This window comes from Macrosteles quadrilineatus, unplaced genomic scaffold, assembly GCF_028750875.1.
Source record: "Macrosteles quadrilineatus isolate MER2022 unplaced genomic scaffold, UCM_ALF_1.0 Scaffold_9__3_contigs__length_116548681, whole genome shotgun sequence".
Classification (NCBI taxonomy): Eukaryota; Metazoa; Arthropoda; class Insecta; order Hemiptera; family Cicadellidae; genus Macrosteles; species Macrosteles quadrilineatus.
In genome coordinates, this window is record NW_026542602.1 from 58,846,173 (window position 1) to 58,870,764 (window position 24,592).

Below are 24,592 nucleotides of genomic sequence, written 5' to 3' on the forward strand. Positions count from 1 at the left end.
AATATTAGTAAGATATACATGAAGTTGCTCGCGCCTTGCGCCTTGCGCTGCGTCGCCTCGCCGGCCTGGGCCTCTTCAATCAATCGCAGTTTTGCTTTCAATGCTTTCGCCATTGTATTGTATTTTGTATTTGTCTTGTAAAAACCAAGGCTTTTTGTGACGAATAAAGAAATAACTAGTATACTTAGGAAGAAATTGGGAATTTTTGTCATGTGATAATTACACGAACATGTTACAAAGATACTACGTTCCAGTTGTTTTCCATCAATATCGATAGAGTTGGCTTTTGTGTTAAATAAGCAGTGCCCTCGTTGGGTACAACATTGTGATCTAAGAAGTTGAAAACAAGGTAGGAATTAGGCTTAGGCAGGCCTAAGTGATATTTTGTTGTAGCCTAGGCCTAAATTTGATCTCATTTGGTTTTATGTGTGTCTTAAGTAGGTTGTAGAATTGTACTAGTATTGTATTAGTAAATAGGCTCTTGAAGAGTTTTCGTCAAGTTTTTAAATCGTAAACTTATATTTTAAATCCTAGGATAGCCAACAAACAATTTTACATAGCCTAGGCTAAAATTAGGTGTAGGCCTATTTGGGCATTTTATTTTTAAATCCCGGTAAAAATGAATGAATGAAAAATCCTTCTTTATTGAGGCGAACTTAGGACCTCATGGTCCTTTCTTACAGTTAACCTCTAAAAAAAACTAGGCTAATAACAAAAAATACATAAGGCCTACCGGTAAGTACCTCAAAGTTTGTAACATAACTTAAACTTAACTAGTAATTAACCCTTAGAGTGCCAGGCGAGAAATAAAAGTAACGCTCAAAAAATGCCGATGATTTTTCCCGAAGGTCGCGCTAAAAATGCCGAGCGCGATCTGGCGATTTTTAGGTTAAAATTTCGTAAAAATCGAATATTCGATATTTCGACCAACGAAAATCGATGTATCGCATCTAGTAACTTTCGACTCAATGTTAATATATGGGTTAAAAGAATCCGAGTATCCATTCGGTTGTTATGACAACTGTTCGATAATTACGAAACGTCCGGTCAGCCGGACGTTGGCACTTTTGGCTCGTTCTAAAAACGTCCGGTCGGCCGGACGTCGGCACTTTTGGCTCGTTTTAAAAACGTCCGGTTCCCTGGACGTTGGCACTCAAAGGGCTAAATAGCCTAGCATATTTTTTTCATCTTACCTACAAAGTTAGGCCTAGCTTACAGTCACACACACACACATAAGTTATGTACACCCTCTGCTGCATCTAGGCCTAGGCGCCATCCCGCCAAGCCACGGCCATCCAGTCAAGGTAATATTCTTTCAGCGCCACCATCAGTTGGGATCGGTTTTCTATGGATTTGATGGGAAGAGGTGTGGAGTTCCATAGGCGTTATGCTGTTACTAAAAATGATTTATTAGTATAAACAGTTGTTCTGTGATGAGGAATGCAAAGCGTGGACGGGCCAGAGCGGGTATCCCTTGCGCCTCATCCATTCAAAAATTTAAAATTCTTTGCAAGAAAATTTGGAATTCCAAGATTGATGATTGAATTCGAGTAGGTAACTTAATGGAAAGTAGCTGCCTATTCGTATTTTTCTGATGTCCTCTAATTTCCAAATTGATTCATTAAACTTAATGTAATAGGGTGTGACATGGTCATCACGTCTAAGATAGAACAAGAATTGAACACAATAACTTAATTTTGTACACTTTGTAATTTTGTTGCCAAAGCCACAGTCATATCATTAACCACAGTGTTGCAGTAGGCCTACCGTAATTGAAGTGGGGAATCAAAAGTGATTTGACCAGTAAGAGTTTAATTTGAAAAGGTAAAGTCGTTGCATCTTCTTCAGTGTGTGAACAGCGGCAAACACTCTTTACAAGTGCTTAGCACCGCGTCAGTCAATTCAATTCAATTCAATTAAGTATTTAAGATGGGGACGCCGCTACCTATGTGCGTATTTTAACCCAAATGTGAGTGAAGGATGAGTGTAGGATGAGTGGCGCGATCCAGTGCAATGTGCGGTATGAAGTCAAACCAAGACTTTTTACTTTGTCCTGGTATTGCAAAGTGGTTCCGTTTACAGTGATTTTTGGTAGGCCTAAATAGTTTAACTTAAGTCCACTTTGTTGAGTAACCGTGAGCCAACTAAAATCAAGCCAACTAGCCTATTGTTACTTACCTTAATACCCAAAAATATTTAGCCATACTATTAGCTCTACAAGACCCGTTAACAGTGGTTTAGGCCTAGGCCTACAATAAATCAAAAGAGAATAAGTTAGGCATACCTAGGTAAACTTAGGCCTAACTTAACTGATAGGAGATAAGCTACCCTAGCCTTACTGATGGGAGTAATAACTTACGTTAGAGCATATGGTTCACCGGTACCGGTACTTATTAGCCTACGTATGTGCTTTGTTATTTGTTAACCGATGTTTTGGAAACATTGATGTTTCATTATAGGAAGGCCAGCTTGCATGTTTAATGTTTTTGTTGTTTCTTCAAGTACCGTAAGTTACTTAATTATATTAGATTCTTTTTGTTGTACCGAAGCCTGTAGTTCTTGAGTAGGTTGGAGTAATTGTTACCCATAAATTCTCCACCTGATGTGGCATCTTCGGGGGTCTTCTTAAAATATTTAGGCTACACACATGCGGTCGAAATCCGAAAGTCTGTTGTCACATTATTCAATTGATCCGAACGTGAAACTACAGTAGTGACCTCGTCCGTGTAAATACCTTATTTTTGTAAATATAGGTCTAGAGACTAGACCTATAGACTACTAGACTCAGCATTAATAATTCCCCATCTTATTCAGTATTGTTTTATTTATGTCTCTCAACACATATTTAGCTACAGTATATAAGGAACTATATGATGCATTGTAAATTTGTGTTAATTAATTAATTCATAATCAAGTTTGAAAAGGCGTACCTCCCTCATTGTTAAAACAAATCTGATGTTCAGATAATATAAACAAAAGTCTGGAACATCATTTAGAAAAAGTGAAATTACAAACATAAAGTAGGACTTGTGCATGGTAAGGAGATTGAAAACTAATTTTGGTTAGGCCTATAAGCTTTTGTATTTCTGTATTACTTATGTTTCATTTATTGAAAGAACTACTCTGTTGCAGACTTCACTTCCTAGCAGAGAAATGAGTTTTAGAGGGAGATATCCTTCTAAATTTAGGAGGAGTGGAAACGTCCGAGGACACGATGGTGTAATTCTAAAAGAAAGAGGCCGACCATTTAAAAGAAAATATCATCAGGGCAGAGAGCCTCATAATATAGAAAGATTTCGAGGACATGGGCCGATTAGAGGAAGGGGAAAAATTGTGGAAAAGGAATATTTTTCTGATCGTGGTAGAAGTAGGCCATTTAGAAAGAATTTTTCAGGCCGAGTTCTCAGACCAGCTCGGTCACGAGGTAGACATTTTAGAGGAAGGCAAAGTCACTTTCGAGGAGGCCGAGGGAAGTTTATGGCCCCAAGGGAATATGATGAAGAAAGTTCTTATGAGAGACATGGTCCACCTCATGATATGGCTAATGAAAATGAGTATGTAGAAGATGAGGAGGCTTTTGATGACCCTGAAGACTATTACGAAGAAGAGGATGAGTATTATGACAGAGGAGAAGATTGCCCTCCTTTTGAACACAGAATGAGATCACCTTTAACAATACATAGACGATTTGATGATGGTGAAGAATTTGATCCAAGCCCTGAGAGATCTCCTGATAGATCACACTTAAGACGATCACCCAGTTTAGAAAGGCGTTTTTCAGAGGTGCGTGAACGTTCTATTGAAAGAATAAGATCGTCAGAAGAAAGATTTGTAAGGCAACAGTCTGTAGAGCAAGATAGACCATATCGTGGAGACAGTAGAGATTTTAATGAGTATAGAAGGTCACCAAGCGTTGATGAAAGAGGAATATTCCTCGAACATCAAAGACCTATTTCCCCTGGAGTTAGTATAAGAAGAGGAGAAAGGGAAAGATCAATTGAATATAGAAGACATTCAGTTGATCGATCTCGATCCTCTAGACACAGTAGGGAGAGGTCTTTACATGGAAGTGATCGTGAAAGATCTATTGCTGGAAGCTCTAGAAGATCAATTGAACGACAAATAGAATTCGAAAAAAGACGACTGCAACAAATGCTTCATGAAAAGAAGATGCATGAGAAAAGGTCAGAATCATCAATTGAGCGGTTTTTAGATGATTGTAAGAGATCTTTTGAGAATAATCCTAAATCACGTTCTGTTTCTCCATCCAATAGTTTTGAGGGCCGGGGTTATTCTAATAGAAAATATATAAGATCTCCTGAACGATCTTTGTCACCTTCTAATCAGTCTAGGAAGTTTCATGGATTGAAAAATATTACTATTGAACGTGGAAGATCAATAGAGCGATCAAGATCCCCAGTCAGAACTATCAATTATGAAAGGAGAATTGAGTATTCTCCTGTGAGACAAATATCACCTGCTTGGAGAGAAGATGTAAGAGAGCTTCATGAAAATCACTCTGATTCTGGAAGGAGGTCTAGATCAAGACGACATCTATCACCAGAAAGATTTTCACCTCATGTTTCTTACGGCAGAAGATCTCCTGAATCTTCTAACTCTTCCTCTAGAGCTTTCAGAAAAAGGGCTCATAACTATGGTAATGAAGAAAGGCCTTTTTTAGAAGAACAAAGGGGGCATTTTTTAGGGGAACGAAAAAGAGATTTTTTAGAGGATCAAGATCGACCTTTTTTAGAGGAAGTAAGAACAGATTTTTTAAGAAAAAGCATTTTTGAACCTAAAGAAAGTACAGGCTATAATAGAGAAATGTCTTTTGAAAGGCCGGTGTCTAAATCTTCTCATGATAGAAGCTATAAAGATAACCGTAATTTTTTAGGGGTCGGAGATGGGCCATTCACTGAGAATAGGTCCATCGAAATTCAAAAAGAGAGTTTAGAACTATCACCAGTGTCACAAACAGGTAGTTTGGGAAAAGAGCAGTTTTCAGCTTCTCGTGACACACATTCAGTGAAGGAAATGGAGTTATCTCCCATTTCACAAGCAGGAAGCTTTGAAAAAAGAGACTTTTCTGAAGACCATAGAAACAATAGAGATTTGTCTCCTATATCGCCAACAGAGAATTTCGTAAATTTAGATGAAACCAAAGCACATGGTTCTCATCGTCCTTGCAGTACTGATAGTATGCAAAAGTTTCTAGCTGAACTTGAAGAAGATGACAGTAGAGATTCTAGTGTACTAAATCTTCTCCAAAAAGAACATTTTGGGAAAACCAATTTACAAGACATTCCTGTAAAAAAACATAGAAAAAAGAAGTTTCTTCGTGAGACCCAAAATACAGATAAAGCCATAAAATTATCTAATGCAGACAATCCTAAGGATAATAAAGAAGATAATCTACCTAAATCGTCGTACTATGACTTTAAATTTACATACAATTCGTCCCTCGATAAGAAAAAAGATGGACTCAAACCAAGCAATGAACAGGAAAAGCTATTTAATGCCTACGAAAAGTCTTTTCTGAGTCAAACTTGTGATGCTTTCAATGAAAATCTTTTCCAAGGAAGGTATGAGCAGCCAAGTAAGACTAAAACCAAAACTAACCCAGAATCTACTTCTTTTCAGAAAACACCTGTTGCTCCGTCACACCCAAATAATGCTCCAAAATTGAATCCTTCAAGTGTTTTACCTATTGCACAGAGTAATCCTAGACCTCCATATTTTCAAGGCCATAATAACAATTTTAGAAGCGGTCCACCCTTTTTGAAGCCCAATTTAAATATGCCCACTCAAATGCCACAGAACCCTTCAAACTTTGTTTCTAGCAGTAATATGAATATTGGACCAGTGAGAACACCTGTTTATCCTAATCAGACGATGATCCCAACATATCCTTATCAACAAGTACCAAGTACTGTGCCAGTTATTCCTCCAATTTCTTTCCAACAAAATACTATACCGTTAGATCAAAGAGCTGCATTTTCTCAACCACCTAAAGATATATTTGAAAACATTGTGGCAAATCCAATGTACTCTCGTCGAATGAATGAGACATCTAACCAGCAGCCTGTATGGAAAAACCAAGGTTTACAGTCTGAAAACAACGCTGCTAAACCGAGTCAAATACAACAAACAAACCAGTTCCAAAAGACTTATTCTAATAATAATTCCAGTGGATTTCTCAACCAGTCTTTGCAAAATAGACATTCATTGGTCAATGAAAGCACTAATACATTTTCAAATCATCAGCCATTCCAAGGACTGAGCCAAAATTTACAAACTGATTTTTGTTCAGAAAACCGTGATAATGATCAGTTTCATTCATGGCCACAAAATAGTGCTTCAAAAGGGCAATTTTCATTAGATAAGCCTTCCAGTTTCAACGATCGTCCTGCAGAACATAAAGTGAAGGAGGTGATTGTAATAAGTGATGATGAAGGGCAAAGTAAAAGTCAGAACAATGATTATGTTTACAAGTCTGACGGTTTAATTTTTCCAAAAGCTGAAATAATTAATAAATACAAAAACTGCTCCCCTACATTTGATGTATTAGGCAAAATCTTTAAGGGATTTGTCATTTATTTTGGCGTACAAGCAAACAGTGAACTTCAAAAAGACCCAATTGAAGTATTGAAAGAGTCATTCTCATCGTCTGAAGGCTTTGAAAGATTAGATATTGATGAAATGACCGAGTTCAAGCCTAACTCAGTACGCAAACAGTAAGTGATCTTTATACAGTATGTTGTTATTTAAGCTAAGCATGGAAAAATCAGTGCTGTAGCAATCAAATCTTGTGCAAAAAATGTGCTCAATGTTAATAACAATAATGATTGAGTAGTGTCATTGTGTTTTAACCAAATAAAGAAATTTACTCTAAACTTAAACGAATTACTCTTTTTTTGTATTAAGTGTTTTCTGCAGTTCCCAAAACTGAAGAAAGTTTTCTGTCATTTTTAGTTAGCACTATATATCTTTTTAAGCATTTATTATTTCTGGGTATTATCTTTGCCTGTAGGTTGATTGTTTCAGGGGGAAATTCTTTCAATCAATTATAAAACTTCAATTTTTCTACCATAAAATATGAAAATGCAAACATTGAGTTTGTTCTATTGACTTTCAAGTTTAGTATTTGGTTGTAAAAAGATTATTTATACATATGTATTTTTATATAGCCTATGATTAAAATAGTTAAGTGTATTTAACAAGCTTTAACCTCCAGAAATAGAAGGAAGTCTTAAATGGGAATAATACTAGCTTTTTATACAGAAATAGGCCAACAGCAATTCAGTCTTAATCTCTTAATTTTTGACGTGCTTTTCATTAATATGTTTTCTGAATCATTGTATTCACAGTTGTTATTTCAGTAGATTTGGATGGTTCTGTGAGTTTTTCATACATCTTTCACTCTTTGGCTATTCAAATTTGATTGCTAATCCTCATTCAACTAAATTGAGGAAATAGAATTAATAAATTGTTTTAAAAAGTAGATTTGGTTTCCCACACTGTTGGTTGATTACATAGTTTAACGAGAGCTATGTAGTGTCAACTTGGATCACAGACTAAAGTGTACCCTGACTGTCGAGGTTAATGGCTCGGGATGATTTCAGAGTTTGTGATTTGAGATGGAAGGGTGTTCTGTTATCACGAGCAGAAGGCGACTCACGAGAGGAAGCACGTATTTCGGCTGGAATAGATTTGATAAACGCCCTCGCCAAAACATGCTTCACAATACAGGTGATTGTGTATTTTACTAGACAGCCTATAGGCATAGTGAAGAAAATACCACAGGGCTTTTGTTTAACGGAATTACTCTCTTTAATCAGGTTGTCTAAAGCTGATTTCCCATAAAAAGTCCAATATATTTCAGTTCCAAAAATCATATAGAATTTGGCAATGTATCTCTGATATTTATAACGTATTGTTAATATTTTGATGTTTTACTAAGGTAATCGAACCACAAGACATGTTATGCTGATCTGTGTAAAGTGTTTTCTTGGAGAGTTTAAATTTGTAAGAGGAAGATCAAGCTGGGAGTTATGCTGTTAAATAATTTTACCTACGACCGCTTTTTAAAGTAGCCGTTTCAGTTCAGTTCTTAGAATTGAAAAGTTTCACATAACAGAATTGTTTACTTTCATAACAGCATAGTTTTACTCATAACAACACGGGTGACGGACCAATGAGGTTCAAGGATTGAGAGAGGAGAAGTAAAATTGTAATGATTCAAAATTCAACTAATCAGCTGTTCAGGCCAATTTAATTGTTGAGTGTTGCTATTAGGATTTGTTACAATGTTTTGTTGCATCACTGTCAGTGGCAATGAGAGGTTATAAACGAAAACATTACCCCTCTTGGAAGTTATGAGTAGTGCTTTTTAGTAATTAAATCTCTGTCGTAGGTAAAGAATGTAACGCAACTCACGTAAATAGTGTTAACGAGACTTGTACAGTAGAAGTTTTCATTTTCTACTTGTGATGTTAACACTATCTACGCAATCGTTGCGTAAACTATTATTTCATCACTCTGTATTCAAGATTTGCTCATTTCTGTACAGCTGAGCGATATGAAAATCATTGATTTCCTTTCTAACAAAACATACAATATTGTGCCTGTCCTAAACAATACTTTTCCCAACCCAAACAAACTTTTTCCGCAACCAACCAATGAAAGTTTCCTTTGAGCTCAACAGAAGCATTGATGTATTTTATAGGGATGGTCAAGTCTCGAAATTTCGGGAAATTTTCGGGAAATTTTCAATCTCGTTACACGAGACGAGATTACTTTTTGGCCGAGATTTTTATCAAGACGAGAATAAAAAAAAAAAAAAAAAAATTAAAAACGCCTGCAGAAAGTCAATGCAATACCCGCAATACAGGAGCGTGTTGTAGTTGCGTTTCCTTTTCGAAGGCGTTCTTATTTAATTAATTCTTTTAATGTAAATATTACTTTAATTCTTTTAATGTAAATATTACTTTCATTATTTTAATAATATTACTTTAATAACATTTGAGAAGTTTTGTTAAGTGTAAGCAGTGTGAGGAATGTTTTATTACTATAAAAAAAGTCAAAACAAGTAACTATTTTATAAAAATTAATATTGCTTTTATTTTATGATTTATTTTATTTTAGGATAAGTTGAACTCTATCCTAACTGATATCACCATGTTTCCTAATCGTAGGCATTTTTAATAAGTTAGGCGTGATTAATAAAAAAATGTTATGCTGATGTTATTTAATGAAAGATTGTAAATATTCTTGCCTATTATCATTATTTTAGTATTTAAACAGTCATCTAACAATGTTACAAAATCAGGTAAAAATTTCGAACGTGCATTTCCCGTTGTGTATGAGAAGAGAAATCTCGTCTCGATCTCGTCTCGAAATTTTATGAGAAATAAAAAATCTCGTCTCGTCTCGTCTCGAACTAAAAATCCAATCTCGTCCATTCCTAGTATTTTATTTTAGTATAAGAAATTTCTTTTACTAGAGTATAATCTTAAATTTGTTTCAGACAAAATATGGCTACTACAACTGCGGACGGTATCCGAGATTTATGCTGAAACACCCAGAAAAGAAAGGATACTACAAGTAAATAACATAATATTTGTTTAATTCCATCTCAATATATATATCTATATATACACCGGTATCTCAAACATTTATGTTTCAAGTGATCTTATTAGTATTTATGCTAAGATTAATTACAGTTCTGGTAACAGTTCATTTTTTAGGTTATGGTATTGTTTTACAAAACCAGAAGCCCGAAGTCAGTTCGCACAATAACATTCCTTTCATAAAATATGGAATCATGGAATTATATAATTAAAAATGTTATTTGAGAGTCACCACTACAAAATACCTACCAAATGACCTTTAGGAAGTAATGAAATTAAATGAAATAACATTTTATTTCCCACAAATTATATATAGTACATTGTATATTTTTTGACTTATCAATAATACAGCAAAATAATACTATCTGGATAACAAAAATTATATACTAATACTATAAAAATAAAGTGAACAAAAATGTAAAAATAGTTGCCATAAAATTAATTTAATGGGAGGTCAAAAAAATGTGTAAAGGAAAATATAAAAAATAATTCATATGAATTTTCTAAATTTTCAAAATATAGTCTTGCTATTTTTGTATTAGAAATTATCCTACTTATTTATAACTATTCAAAACACCTTTGTCGCAAAAGATTTACAGCCTAAGTGAGTTTTGAGTTTTTTTTTTAACCAAACAAGTGCATTAGAAAATATGTTAAACAAAAACTGCCCATAAAAAAAAACTGGCTCATTAAGTTTTTAAGGTTTGCTAATACAACGGGGGTGTCCCTAATGATGTAATGAAATAATTAAATCATAGCCAATTTATCTTTGGGAATTTTGCTTGAAACTTATCTTGAATGACCATGATTTCAGAATGGTTAAAAGAGATGAAATCATCAAATCTGTCACTGAGACTGTGAAAAGACTCAAAGCCAAAGGATTTTGTAGAGGGTAAGTCTGATTTAATAATACAAATTAGTAAAACCTGTTAGTTTACAGTTAGTATAAGTAATTAATAGTGTGATTTCAATTACCTATTTTTATCACTTTATTATGTTATTCGACCCTTGGATTAATTTGCAATCCACAATTATTTATGGTGTTGGTTAGTTTTGCCCGTAAGAACATAGAGGTTCTTCTGTAAGATATTTCTCTATTTAGGCTAAACTATCGTAGAAGTCATAACTGGGAAGTTTAGATTAGAAGTAGAACTACGCTCGGAAAGTTTGCACAGGATCTATTATGTTTGTACTGTTAACACCTTATTCTCAGCCTTCAAGCTTAATACTGTACACCATTAATCGCTGGAGCTTAATGAGTCACATCTTTCCCCTCATTCAAAGGAATTATTGTCAGTAATTTCCGTAGGGTGGACGCAACTCACGTCAACGCTGTGATCACGTTCATGGATGAGTTTTTCAATGACCCAAACAATCATTGTGAGCTGATTTTTGGACCAAGCAGTGGAATGGAGTACACCATAGGGGAGCTGAAAACCATTGGCGAGTAAGTCAAACGCCTCTCACAGTGAATAGTGTTGTGGTTGCATGTTGTTTCAGTATCAATTGAATAATAATGAACAGCAACATGTTGGCAAACCTTTGATTTATGTTTAATCATAACGTTTTTGATAAACCTTTTAATTAAGTTACCAAGAATCAAAAATCAAGAATTTATTTGCCATTAGGTAACACAGTTACAATAGGCTTCATCAACATAGGCCTATAATTTTTTGACAGTCCATTAGACAGTCAAGCTATTGAATCATTCCAATGTTCTTTGTGAAAGTATAATTCTTACTCATCTAAGTACCTTCTTAATGACATTCATAAAATTAATGATGCTTCGGGTTTAGAACTATTATACTTGAAAATTGGTTCTAAAATTTGACACAATTTAATTAATTTTTACCTGTGATTCTGAACCTAATTTTACCAATGTTTTGTATTGTAGTGATATACATAAAATCAGCTTTCTCAAATTTATTGTGATTTAAAAACAAATTCTATTGCTAACCCTCTGGCGCATAAATTAATTATAAATTTTTGTTATTAGCAGCACTCGTCTTGTCTGGAGTTCAATTCTGATATAATCTGACTAATGTGTTTGGCTTAAACTGATAGGAGGTCCAGCTTAAAGACACCTTCCAACTCCGTTAAAGTTGATGATATTGATGTTTTTAATTAGAGATTGCACACAAATTGATTTTCTTTTTGCACTATTATAGAGGAGGGGACAGATTTTTTCTTTTATTTTTGTGAAGTATAGACCTGATGTATTAAAAGAAAATCGACATAACCTAAAAGAGACAAGAAATTGTAAAAAGTCCACGTCAAAGGGTCAGCCCTAATAAAGTTAGTAACATGAGATCTGCATCTGTTTGTGACAGACATGCCGCAGAGAAAGGTTTTCAGCGTAGATGGTTCCACGGCACCAAGAAAGTCAAGGTGTCTGGCAGGTTTTTGTGTGTCAGTCGGCGATTCTCACCACAAGCACTCTACCGCTACCTGATGACTGAGATGGGAGACACAGTAAGATACAGGCTCTTCCCTCCTCAGGGGCCAAAGTAAGTCTCCGTCAATGTTTTTAAAAGCAATTTATTGCAATATTGTACTTCACTTCAATCCTTTTCAATTGTGGAATATGTGTTTCAACTGGTTATGTTATCAACAGGCACTCTCCTCCTTAGACTTATTACAGTCTAACCTTTATATAACGAACCTCAATATAACGAATTCCTTGATATAACGAATTTTTTTTAATCCCCTAGAACTCTCCATAAGAGCCTATGTATATTTTACCTCTACATAACGAACAAACCATAACAACGACCTTGATTTAACGAATTTTTCGTGATTTCGGCTAAAATAAGACACCTCAATATAACAAATTTATCATTGTCAGAACCTCTACATTGCGAATTTAACCTCTGCATAACGAATTGTCTACGTCTTTCCCTTGATATAACAAATCCCCCACCCCAGTATTGTTTTTGGAAAATCTGTTTCTTTATCAAATGAAATGGAAAGGTGACGTCATCGCTTGCGCTAACATTCGTCTGCTCCGTTTTACACATCTCTCTGTCTGCTGTCGCTGCGCACGCAATGTTGCAACTGAGAACTGATTTCATTCACTGACGATTGATGACGACGTGACGTAATCTGTAGTAAGCTGTGATTGGGTGATAAGTAAATATGGTGAATTGTACAATTTTTGGACAAAGAGAAATCTAAGAAAGAATATAAAAATAAAAGCAAAGAGAAAGAATAGCAACATCGTTATTTTAACATTCCTTAATTTACGAGTGTTTTATTATCTTTAAGTTGGCTATGAATATGCACTTTTATAATGACTTATCTAATAATTTATTGTTTTCAATACGATTTGTTTCAACTAGCAACACCAATGCTATAGTTAATGATTATTATTGGCATTCCTCTGTTGTGATAAATCAGTACTGTACTGTAAGTAGCCTACCGGCCTATCACGGAGCAGTCAGTAGCTTACAAAACTTTCTACTGTTTTGTTTTGTTTTTTACATGGTTTATGACTACGCAATGTAGTGTTTAGCTAGGTTTTAGGAGGGTTAGAACAAGCTGTCATTTTAAACTTACAGTTTTTAACCTGTACCAAGGTCAATGCCATTGTCATGATTGCGCAATAGGCCTATTCAAGATCCTTCACCTTTATTATAATATTATGTCGGATAATTTAGTTTCTACCATTGACTATTGGATACAGAAGATTCTACTGTACAATGAACACTATACTGTAAAGTATTGTAGCCTATGCTACTTTAATTATGTTTTAATGAGGTCAAATCCCGGCCTATATTGACCGACGCTGGTTCTGAACCTCGACTTAGCGAAATTCCTGCAAACCTAACCTCTATATAACGAACCTCATTTTAACGAAATCCTTGATATAACGAATATTCAGTTCGGTCCCTTCAGATTCGTTATACTGAGGTTGGACTGTAGTTATTATTGGGTTTGTGTTACAGCAACTGTCGTTTTACCTGATTTGTTTAAAATTACTTAGTATTATATGGGGACCTAAAGGGTTAAAACATGTAAGGGTATACTCCACTGGAAAAAAATATTGTCAATGTTTCCTTACCTGGGATTTTTATCACATTGTTTAAGACTATGTTAGGAACGATATACAGTTTAAAACAGGATGATCAGATCTAACGCTTGTTTTCCTATTTTTTACTGCTTTCCAGATAAAACTTATCCAAACTTATAACTTATAACATTATTTTAGCTTGCTATTATAGCACGGTTTAAAGAGATGTTTAAACATAAACGTAACGAAACCCCCAGGATAGAACAGAAAAATTCATATAGTACTAAACATGATTTTTTGTTAGATTAAACAGGATGTTTTGATCCCGTAAAGCGGGGTTTGTGTTTAGGTTGTGTGAAAAAAACACTGGATTAAAGACGCAAGTAGAATATAAGTTGATTTCGTCACTCAACGGTTTTACTAATCTTACATCACAAATTTATTTATCAACAGTTCGGAATATTTTATAATTAAACAATAAGTAAAATTGATACAGTCCTACGGCTAGAGATAATTAAATTCCAACAAGTGCTTTGTTAAACAAAAAATTGTTCTGACAAATTTAACGAAACAAAAAGATTTGACAAGCCGATTGGGTGGATCCTCTTACCGAAAGTCAATTCACTCAGTCAAATAGGTTTACTGCCAAGACATTTGGATAATTTTCTTCTTGCTGTAAATATGTTCAAGTAATTTATTTCCAATAATCCTCTAAACCTAGGAGTATTCATGCTGATCTGTGTAAAATGTTTTTGTACAAGTTTGAAAATATTCAGTGAGGTTAGAGGTAGCTGGGAGTTGTGCTGGATAGGTAATTTCATTTTACAGTGAACCGTGATCCGTGATATAGGGAGTAAATGAACTAAAACAAGTGTCTCGTAGAAATATTTGAACATTTCACTATTCTTAACTAAGACGTGGGTAAACATCAACAAATCGGTCGCTGTAGCATTAATGCTGTTTAATTTACCTAAACAGGATGCATCACTATTGGTTTATTACAATATAAGCGCTTAACCCAAGTCCACGGCATAATGACAACTGAACGAAAATCATCCAAATTTCCCCCCCCCCCCCCCAAAAAAAAAAACCACAGCCAATCTCACTGCCAAAACATAAAAAAAAACAATTTCCTGTGCTCCACTGTGTATTTTATACACATAAGGTATTCTTGAAAACTGCCAGAAGTGTCTCCCAAAAATACCTAAATCACCCCTGTTTTATGGCAGATGCTGTTACAACCGTGCTATTTAACAAATTACAACCTTAATTAAGTTTGGAATTTAATTTTCACATCGTCTCTGTAATTTTACTAACGAATCTTGTCCTCTTTCAGAATTGATCTGTTGACTCCTGGTAATTTCTACAGCCCCAATATGATCAAGACTATACAAGGGGTTGGATATAAACCAGATGGTGACGATTTTGAATTGGATGACTCATTCGAAGACAACACTAAACCATCTCTTGACTTCGACAGTCCAAACTTATCTAACCAGCCACATCCAGGCTGGAGTAACCAGGGACTCAGTCAGTCTTATCCTAATACAACGCCACAGATTTCTAACTATGCACCAAATCCCGTTCCAAGATTACCGATGCTGTCTGGCCCTCCCTTTCAAAACACAATGCAAACAGGGTTTGACCAACCGTTTCAAGGTCTGTCAACCATTCCGACTTTCACGCAGGAAGGATACAAAAGGTATTTAGGTGAAAATTGTTGGTTTATAATGGTTTATAATGTTTTTAATGAACGAATTCAAACTGTATTAAAAGAAAGATTATAAAGGCTCCTCATACACTTAAGTTCCAGGTAGTATTCAAAATAAAAAATAAGTGTTTTTGATATTATAAAATATTCAAATATACATTGTTTAAAATTCTTTTGGAGCAGACATTCTGTTGAACTATTTTCTATTTAATATTTTGTAACTGTGCAACTAGACTCAAGCAATTGTTTTCCTCAGAATTCAGCATAAAATTGTTTGCTAAGATTATTTCCAATTTTTGTTTATATGATTTGTTTGCATGTAATATTTTAAAACTATAAATTTGATCTTTTGCAGGAATGTTCCTTTTGAAGAAAGTGTCAGCAAACGTGGAAAATGGTACTAAGACGCTTAAAATATTGAAAAATTTTGTTTCTGTACATATTTGTCATTTACTCTCATAGTGAGATATAATTTTAATGGTGTAAATGTAGGTGGTAGTTTTTTTATTGTTTTAACTTTTCTTAAAACGTTGATGATTGAGTAACTTTTTGTTTTAAGTACATTTTTAAAATGTTAGTGTATTCTTAGCCTCATCTAATGCTTACCAGGATAAGTTTATCTTTATAATACAAATGGATGAACTTTTACATTTATAAATCTGCCTGAATACCTTAAATGCCTCTGCTGCAAAAAACCTGCACACTAAGTGAATTTCCAAATGCATAATTCGATTTTACTAAAATATTTCAAACATGTGAGATTTATTTTAATTTGAATTATATTAGGCTCAAGAAGCACTAAGGTTGCTGCTACAGGGAATTTGACAAAGTGTTTATCTTTTTGTAAAATGTTAATAGAGTGGTATTTTCTTGTCCGGGAAGGTGCTAACAGTTCTCACATAAATCCTGCATGCTTGTATAAAAAACACCTGATGTCCCGCCTTGTGGTGAAATATACTACTGTATTACAATTTTTTTTGTTTGTACATTAGAAACCTTGATAATCCGGCATAAACTAGTTTCTGGTTTTCCGGACCATCAAAAGAAAATTATAATAATGGGAAAAAATCTGATGTCTATATGTATTTTGTTTTTGTTTTACTTGTACACCTGTATTTCAATAATGTTTACCCAAAAATGCCCTACAAATGGGATGTCTGTAAACCACATTACAGTAATAGGTGTTACAACAAATACCCCCGCCGCAGCAAACCTGCCGTCTAAGCGAATTTCCATTTGGCCGAATTGATTTTCAATTGATCTATTTAAATAACATTAGGTTTAACAAGTACCTAGGTTTGCTGCTACAAGGAAACTAATAAAGTAGTGTGTTTTTAGTAAAATATTGATAGCTTACTATAAAATAAATAAATTTGCCAAGTTTGATCAAAATATATCCATAAACAAGCAAACTACAACATTTTACAATATTCTCCATAAGAATAACATGGGAATTTTAAATTTACCATTTTTTTTAGTTTTCTCCGTAACCAATAATTGTACAAAAACACTTTGATATACTAAATTGTTTGTTTTTTTAAGCTCTTTAAGAAGGTTTAGAGAAAAATTGGGAAATTTTGTGTTTTGAGGGTAAGAAGTGAGAAAAACCAATTTTTACCCCATAAAACCCCCCATAAAACCCTGTTCCCATGGTCCGATCATGCTGGATCGCGAACTCATTCAAGTTTATCCCGCCTTACACCTTCAAACCAAATTTCATCAAAATCGGATAAAAATTACTCAAGTTATCGTGTTCACGGACACATATATATATATATAAATCTATATATATATATATATATATATATATATACATATATAAAAATTTGAACGGATGGTGTTTTTGGCCTCAGGGGACATTAAAATGAAAAAGTAAATCGGTCCCGGGCCTAAGTCTTACCATGAGACCTACGGTAATAGCTACTTCCCTATAGGGAAATTCGCTAAAACGCTTGCATGTGAAAATCCAGCTGCAAACTTTCTCTGTATTTAAAAAAGCTGTAAATAAAGTACTAGTTTAGAATGTAATTAGCTGCATTAGGCCGGGGCCACACTTGTAATTTTTATACAGCGAGATTGTTTTTTCCGTTTTCACGGGCGACGCACGTGAAATAGTTTGACCATGGCCACACTCGTCTTACGAGATAGGTATTTCAGACTAACCGGCAAGACTGATAGGGCATGCTACACTAGCAATAAAAATCGTCCGTGTCTGTGATCCCTATTCTCCCCCCCTCCTCGCTCCCTGCATAGTAACAGTCAGGTTAAAACTAGAAACGTCCATGGAAAAAATTCAGCGAGATAAGATGAGTGTGTTAACTCCCATAAGCCGCAATGCCCCGCGACTAGTTTTACGTGCAACGCCCGTGAAATGATAGTAGAATACACGTGCAAAACGCGTTCACAGACGTTTTTACTCAAGTGTGGCCTGCCCCATATAACGTAATGTATCTCTCAAACCCACGGGTAACGCCCACGGAAGAAATTCAGCGAGATAGGATGAGTGTGGCCCCGGCCTTACCCTATTCATTCATCAGTATTTCCATATTACTCGGAACAAACTTCAGCATAATACTGTCTTGAAAAATGAAGAACTTTCTGCAATATTATTATTTTTTAATATTATCTTTTCCACCTATTGGGATCATTGTATAAATATATCTTTCTGTAAGAAAAAACTTGTCATTATATGTTATAACTGTTTAGCTTTTGCTCTTAAGTTTTCCATTGATTTGTGTTGTATATAATAAAGAAAATTTTTGTTTTTACTCTGTATTATTCTCCTAACCCTAATATAAATTCACAAGCAATATGATTTACCTAATACCCAAGAATCTTATGTTTAAAATTCAAAATATCTTAACATATTAATTTGTTAACTATAGTTTAAAAATTGTACTACATTGAAGCTGATATATCAGCACAGTTAAATTGCTTGTACTGTTAATTCATAATGATCATCAAACATTATGTTTGTATTCGAGTTCATTCAGTATCTTAATAAAACTTAAAAGCAGTAAAAATTTTAATAGTACCTTTTTATAACTTTTACGCTAAAAGCTATACAAATTTTAGTTCAGATAAATGTGCTGTTTGAACAAGATTTTACAGTATTCTTCTGAAACAGCTGTGTAATTTACACTACAATTTAAATACCTATGCACTATTGTGTTTAAAATGTTGGTTTATGTTAAAAGGGAATATTTCTCCATCTTTCATATATTACCACACCCACCCCGGCACTCCCCTTGAACCGAAGCTCACCTAGCATTAATTATTGGAACAATAATATTTACTTTCTCCCCCTATAAGCACATTGTTTTAATTTTTCCAAAAAGGCACTTTTTATCATTTTGGTACTTAGACAAAAATAGAATTTTAGTGCGTTACAGTAACGATTTATTGTATTGTTGACGTAGCCTATTGTCCTGTATATGAACTGAATGGCCAAATAAATCATTTGAATCATTTGATCCTGAAAACCCTCTCAGTAACGCTAAGCCGAACCACCCCCTCCTTGAGCATTACGTAATATGTGCATGGCCCCTAATTGTCTGACAAAAATATACATGGAATGTAAGCCAATCTGAACATTGAATATGGATGTCTGCAACAAGAAGGTTTAGTTTGAAAACAGTCAATTTATATTACACAAAAGAAGTAAAAATTAATTGAATATACAAAGGCAATAACAACAATAAGTCACTCCTGCATGAATACCGAAATCCTATTAGAGCCGCTCGTAGAAGTCAACAGATTCAGCAACGCTGTTGTCAGATCTTTGAAGGCAAGACATCGTACTATTTACTGCACGAACAGGAGCAGATAACTGGATCGGGTGGATGAATGGTGGCTTGAGACCATTCACAGGATATCCGGACATTCAACCTTGCCATCGATGAACTTGTGTAGCAGCACAATGTCAATGTCGGCAGAAAATCTACGGCTCACAGACTGGAGCCCCACATACCGAGAAATGTCTTCAATTGGGACGTGACGGCAAGGAACTCCGTTCCTGACCCCGGCCATGCTTATGAATCTTCTTTGAATGCTCTCAAGTTCTCCAATTAGATATTTTTGGTGAGGGTTTCATACTGGAGAGGCATACTCAAAAGAATCTGGTGCACCACCAATGCACATAGTACAATACAAGGTCTTCAGAGTCATCGTATCACATAAGTCCCAACTAGCGGAAACCAAAGCCAAGCATTATTGCAATTATTGCACGTGGGACTCAGGGTTTAGTGAATTAGGCATTAACAACTTCTTTCTTAATCCCATATTGATACAATTTTAAATTTTAATCCTAATGCGCTCATGCTCAACGACATGAAAAAAAGCTCAGTATTGGTATAGATAAAACACTCCTCGAGTACCTCCTTGAGGAGTATGTTTTATCTATGGTATTGTCCTCCACAAAACGGCCAAAAACCTGGCTTTACCGTGACCATAGAGAGATCTATTAAAGTATAGTCAATGCCGTGACTATAGATAAAACATACTTATTACGTTACCCTTATCCATATTCTATCTATGGTGCCACTGTCACTAATTTTTCGTGAGCAAATCGTCAAACGGTTCATATATCATTTTGTTATGTATATATTTTTGTATAGTACTAATGGCTAAGTTTACTAAACGACTGTCTGAAATAACCACAGGCGGAATCTGTCACATGACTCAAGTCATATGATAGTGAAGTGATTCTCTTCTGCTTCAGGAGGAACGTTTGTAGTGTCAGATTCTTTTAGTTAATATTAATATTAAAATGGCGAGTCAAACTCAAGGAATTCAACAACTATTAGCTGCTGAGAAAAGAGCAGCAGAGAAGGTAGCAGAAGCGAAAAAGAGTAAGTTAAAAACATTCATATAATGCCCTCAAAAGTCTCTGATGTGAGTAGGGCCTACTTCAGCTAAAATAAATCAGGCCTATTCCAGAGCCTTTCAATTCCTACCCATGGATTTGATTTTTTAGTTGTTCAAGTAGGCCTAGGTTTTTGATAACCAACACTTTCAGGCAGCATAGGCTATACACAAATTTCAAACAGTGTGAATCAACGCAGGCGTAGTTCCTAATCTAAGACTAAGTTATCTTCAAGAACAGGATGTTTTCACAAATTTAGGACTTAGAGGGTGTGGTTTTTTTATTTAGCTATTTCAGGAAAATGAGTTTCTATCCGTCCCAACCATAATTTTCAAAAAACTTAAAGGTCATGCTGCTCCTATTTTAGAGATCTGACTGTCAATCAATCGATGATCCCTTTTTTTAAACGCAGAGGATCGGTAACCGGACGTGGATTAGGCGTTCGGCAGTTACTGTCATAATCTAACCTAACCAACCTAACTTGCTGATAGTGAAAAAATCGAATTAAGGTTAAATTCTGTTCATAAAATTAAGTTATAAATGCCAAAAATTCTAACAAATGATGTAACTTACAGTTAAGAAAAATTGCATTCAAAACAAAATCTTTGACAAAAAGTTAAGGTTACTGATGGGATTCGAACCAGGTACCTCTAGCATATCAGCCGAGCACTCTATCCACTACACCACGAACACCGATGGCTGTCATCGTATCGTTGTGGTAATGGCGTTCCGGGCCCCCACAACCCGGTGCCGTCACTGCCGGACGCCTAATCCACGTCCGGTTACCGGACGCATATCCTCTGTGTTTTTTAAATCACCGTTAATTCATCTTCAGTTGTAGAACAAGATGAGGAATTGGACCATTCCTTGACAGCATAGGAATTACCCTTGGCTAATGTTACAGAATCCAAAATATTTTTAAAATTTGCTGCTAATTGAATAAATTTAAACTTAATGTCCATTTAATTCCGATAGTACGTAACAAGATATTGGACCATTCCTTTAACTTAGGCTACAGCGTAAAAATTACTGAGTTCAGTTTACTGGTGTTGAGAGAAGTAACTTAATAAGTGCAGTGTACTTAGGGATAACTTAGTTATTTCTTAACTTTTTGTGAACAACTAGAAATGCCTGAACTGGAACCTATAACTTAGGCTTTGAAGCAATATTTTTTTTAAATCTGCTATAAATTTTGAGCAGCAGATTGGCTTAGGTGGAGATTTGGTTAAGTCTTGATGAGACGGATGAGTATTTACTTAGTCCTAGTACTAATGCAAGGCCACACTAAAAAAACAGGCCGTAATGCTCGCCAAGCATGACGTCACGATAGAAGACGGCTATGACGTATAAGAACTTATTTATTTATTTTCCAATGAAAGATTAAAACAAGCAGCTGATCACAAACGGCAAAATTACGTCATTGCCGTCTTCTATCGTGACGTCATGCTGGACGAGCATTACGGCCTGTTTTTTTAGTGTGGCCTTGACTAATGTTTTAAGAGGAGGAAGGAGGAAAACACACTACCAACACCATTCAACACAAAGTTTTGTTGTAAATTGTGTTGCTCATACTGAAGAGATACCTTTAGACAAATCCTCATCTTTTAACTTTAACTTAATGTGTTATTTTAGGGAAAGCCCGCAGGCTCAAACAGGCGAAAGAGGAAGCTCAAGATGAAATTGAAAAGTACAGACAAGAACGAGAAAAACAGTTTAAAGAATTTGAAGCTAAGGTAAGGCAGTGCCAAACAGATTTGTAGTTCTGTTTTTAGCTACCTACCTACATGATGCTTTTTTATTACTTTTTTATCTTAATTATAAATTTTCCATACAATATGTTAAGATTTGGACTAAAATGACTTGGAAAAATTTGTACTGATTGGATCAGCTCTGAACATTTTTAGCAAAAAATTGCTAGAAACAATTAGTGCCGACCCTATTAGTCCTCAGTTAATTTTTCGGTTTTCAAGGATAATTATTATTAACCTTGTGGATTAGATTAGCGTCTTTCCTGCAGTTCATCATTCCTGCTGTTCGTCGTTCCTGCCGATCTTTGTTCTCACATTTTCTTGTTCCCGCCACCTCTAGCTGTGCTTTTTACTTCACCCCCCGCCACTCTTACCTAGTGAATTTTACTCAGTTATAGTTATCCACGGTGTACGATTGTGTATTGTGAGTGTAGTGAGTTTTAGTTGTCACTGAGTGAACTAGACAAAAGTGAAAGATTCAGAGTTGTACTTCATTTCAAAACAAATTAAATGTTATTTCTTTTTGAGTCCTTTTTACTTAAATGTTTTACTTTTTTGTTTCTTTGTATATTTTTTTAATTAAAAAAAAACATGTAGCCAATTACCTTTTTATTTACACGTTTTTGTTTTTGCATCACTATTTTTTCAGTTAGCAACAAACAATTTAGTTATCAATTAACTCCAATTAGTTAGATTATTTGCAACTAGCACAAATCTTATTTTGGACAGTTTGTGAGCGTTATTGAATCGTTGGAAACGACCGTGACTGATTTTGATGTTGCAGCATATGGGCTCTCGGGAGGACGTTGCGGCTAGGATCGAGGCCGACACCAAGGTGAAGATTAACGAGATGAACAAAGCTGTCACTCTACACCAGGAGGCTGTAAGTTTGCAATAACAACTTTTGGAACTTTTCTGTTAATTCACAACCACTATATAGGGTATCCTGACCTCTCCACTGACCTTTTATGGGTAAAAATTTCCAAAACTCAACAGTTACTACCCAGATACAGTATTTTTCCCACAAAACTATTATTTATTTAATAATGGCTCTTTGTAGTGGGATTAAATTTAGTAGTCAAGATTAACTTTGTAAAGAACTACGGATATTGATTTTTTTTCATAACTTCCAGTTTCAAAATGGTGACCAGTCAAAATTTCTAAAATTAAACAAAATAAAATTGCACAGCTAAACAAGACTTCAGTAGACCTAATTGTTTTATTTTGACAATTTTATTATAATTCTAACAGCACAAAATTTAAGAAAACTGGTTTATAAATAAGGGAGAAAAGAGAAAATACATTTTTAAGATGCTGTGTACCAACAATATCCACAGTTGTAGGTTAACATCACAGCTATTTAGCTAAAACAATCAAGCGTTTAAATTGTTAGTTATCTAAAGTGTGCAGATATCCCCCCCCCCCCAATTCACGAACCTATTCCCTATCTTCAGTTAGGTAGGCCCTAGGCCTATAATAAATCGTATTTCACACGTTTTTAAATTAAACATTTTGTCCAGGTGATTCAGCAGATTTTGGAGTTGGTTTACGACATCAAGCCCGAACTCCACAAGAATTTCCGCGCTGCCAAGTGAACATTCCCCAACAGTATTGTGTGAGATGCTATGTACAGCACAACAGTGTTACGTGTCATTAGATATGAGTAAATTGGCTGATAGCTTAGTATTATCCATTTCCCACCCATTTCATCTTACTTTTGTTACCATACCTTGGTCGAGTCACATTCCTCGTAATCATTAAAATTTGTATTCTATTTTCAATGTTGATGGTGCCGGATATATTGTAAATGTTAAATAAAAACATTCTCGTTTATGTCTATTGTTTTTTATACCTACACAAGGTCGGTAAAGCGGGATGGTCATATAACGCAAACAAATGTAAAAACAAAAACCCATTGTAAACTTGTTTAAAATATTCAAAATAATAAGTGTTTATCTGTTATCAAACCAATCTAAGGCTTTTATTATTTGTTTTCCATTGAAACCACTAACTTTAACCGTTTTTAAGACATCACCACAAGTATCAAAAATTCAAAAAACACCCCAAAGTAAATGATACAGTGAAACCTTACTAACTCGACACACTAGTCTGTACAATTTGACAGTCAACAGCCGACAGGGCATAAGCAAAAACAAAAGCGATTTTTTTCAAAACATTTAATTTTAATTGTTGAATATTCTTAATTTCTTTAAAGATTGTTTACTCAATATGTAAAAAAAGTCATGTAACAAATGTATGTGTAAAAATTAGTCCGTTAGATATTCTTTTATTTTTTTTAAAACCCATTAATAATTTCAATGTTCTGGATAACTCAACAACCTCTGGGTGCACAAATTGTCGAGTTAGTCTGTAATATACTCTATAATACTTGTCCATTCAGTCACAGCTACCTAATCACACTATTATTATTACAAATTGTTGCATATTTTAGTCCAAATATAAGTAAGGGATCAATGTGGTAAGGAGTGAAATGCCTTGTGTACTGACTAAGACCATATGTTTCATTAGCCAGAACCATTCAAATGTCGGATGATCAAGGACAACAGGGCCCATTTTCGACCAACATAAAGCTACTAATGTTAAGAGGACTATAACCACTCTGCTACTTTG

At 34.8% G+C, this 24,592-nt stretch overlaps 2 protein-coding genes across 2 annotated transcripts; both read left to right on the top strand.

The window, feature by feature from the left end:
* Positions 1 to 107: 107 nt before the first annotated feature.
* LOC129002625 (uncharacterized) lies at positions 108 to 16,797 on the top strand. The gene is made up of 9 exons (XM_054430572.1): positions 108 to 349; positions 3,133 to 6,734; positions 7,623 to 7,749; positions 9,527 to 9,603; positions 10,444 to 10,521; positions 10,939 to 11,076; positions 11,960 to 12,136; positions 14,975 to 15,340; positions 15,705 to 16,797. The coding sequence occupies exons 2-9, from the start codon at positions 3,154 to 3,156 to the stop codon at positions 15,751 to 15,753; spliced, it is 4,593 nt and encodes a 1,530-aa protein (XP_054286547.1). The 5' UTR covers positions 108 to 349; positions 3,133 to 3,153; the 3' UTR covers positions 15,754 to 16,797.
* A 3,243-nt stretch (positions 16,798 to 20,040) lies between these two features.
* On the top strand, positions 20,041 to 23,794 carry LOC129002922 (V-type proton ATPase subunit G). Its single transcript, XM_054431043.1, has 4 exons — positions 20,041 to 20,199; positions 21,846 to 21,946; positions 22,746 to 22,844; positions 23,482 to 23,794. The coding sequence occupies exons 1-4, from the start codon at positions 20,118 to 20,120 to the stop codon at positions 23,554 to 23,556; spliced, it is 357 nt and encodes a 118-aa protein (XP_054287018.1). The 5' UTR covers positions 20,041 to 20,117; the 3' UTR covers positions 23,557 to 23,794.
* The last annotated feature ends 798 nt before the right edge of the window (positions 23,795 to 24,592 follow it).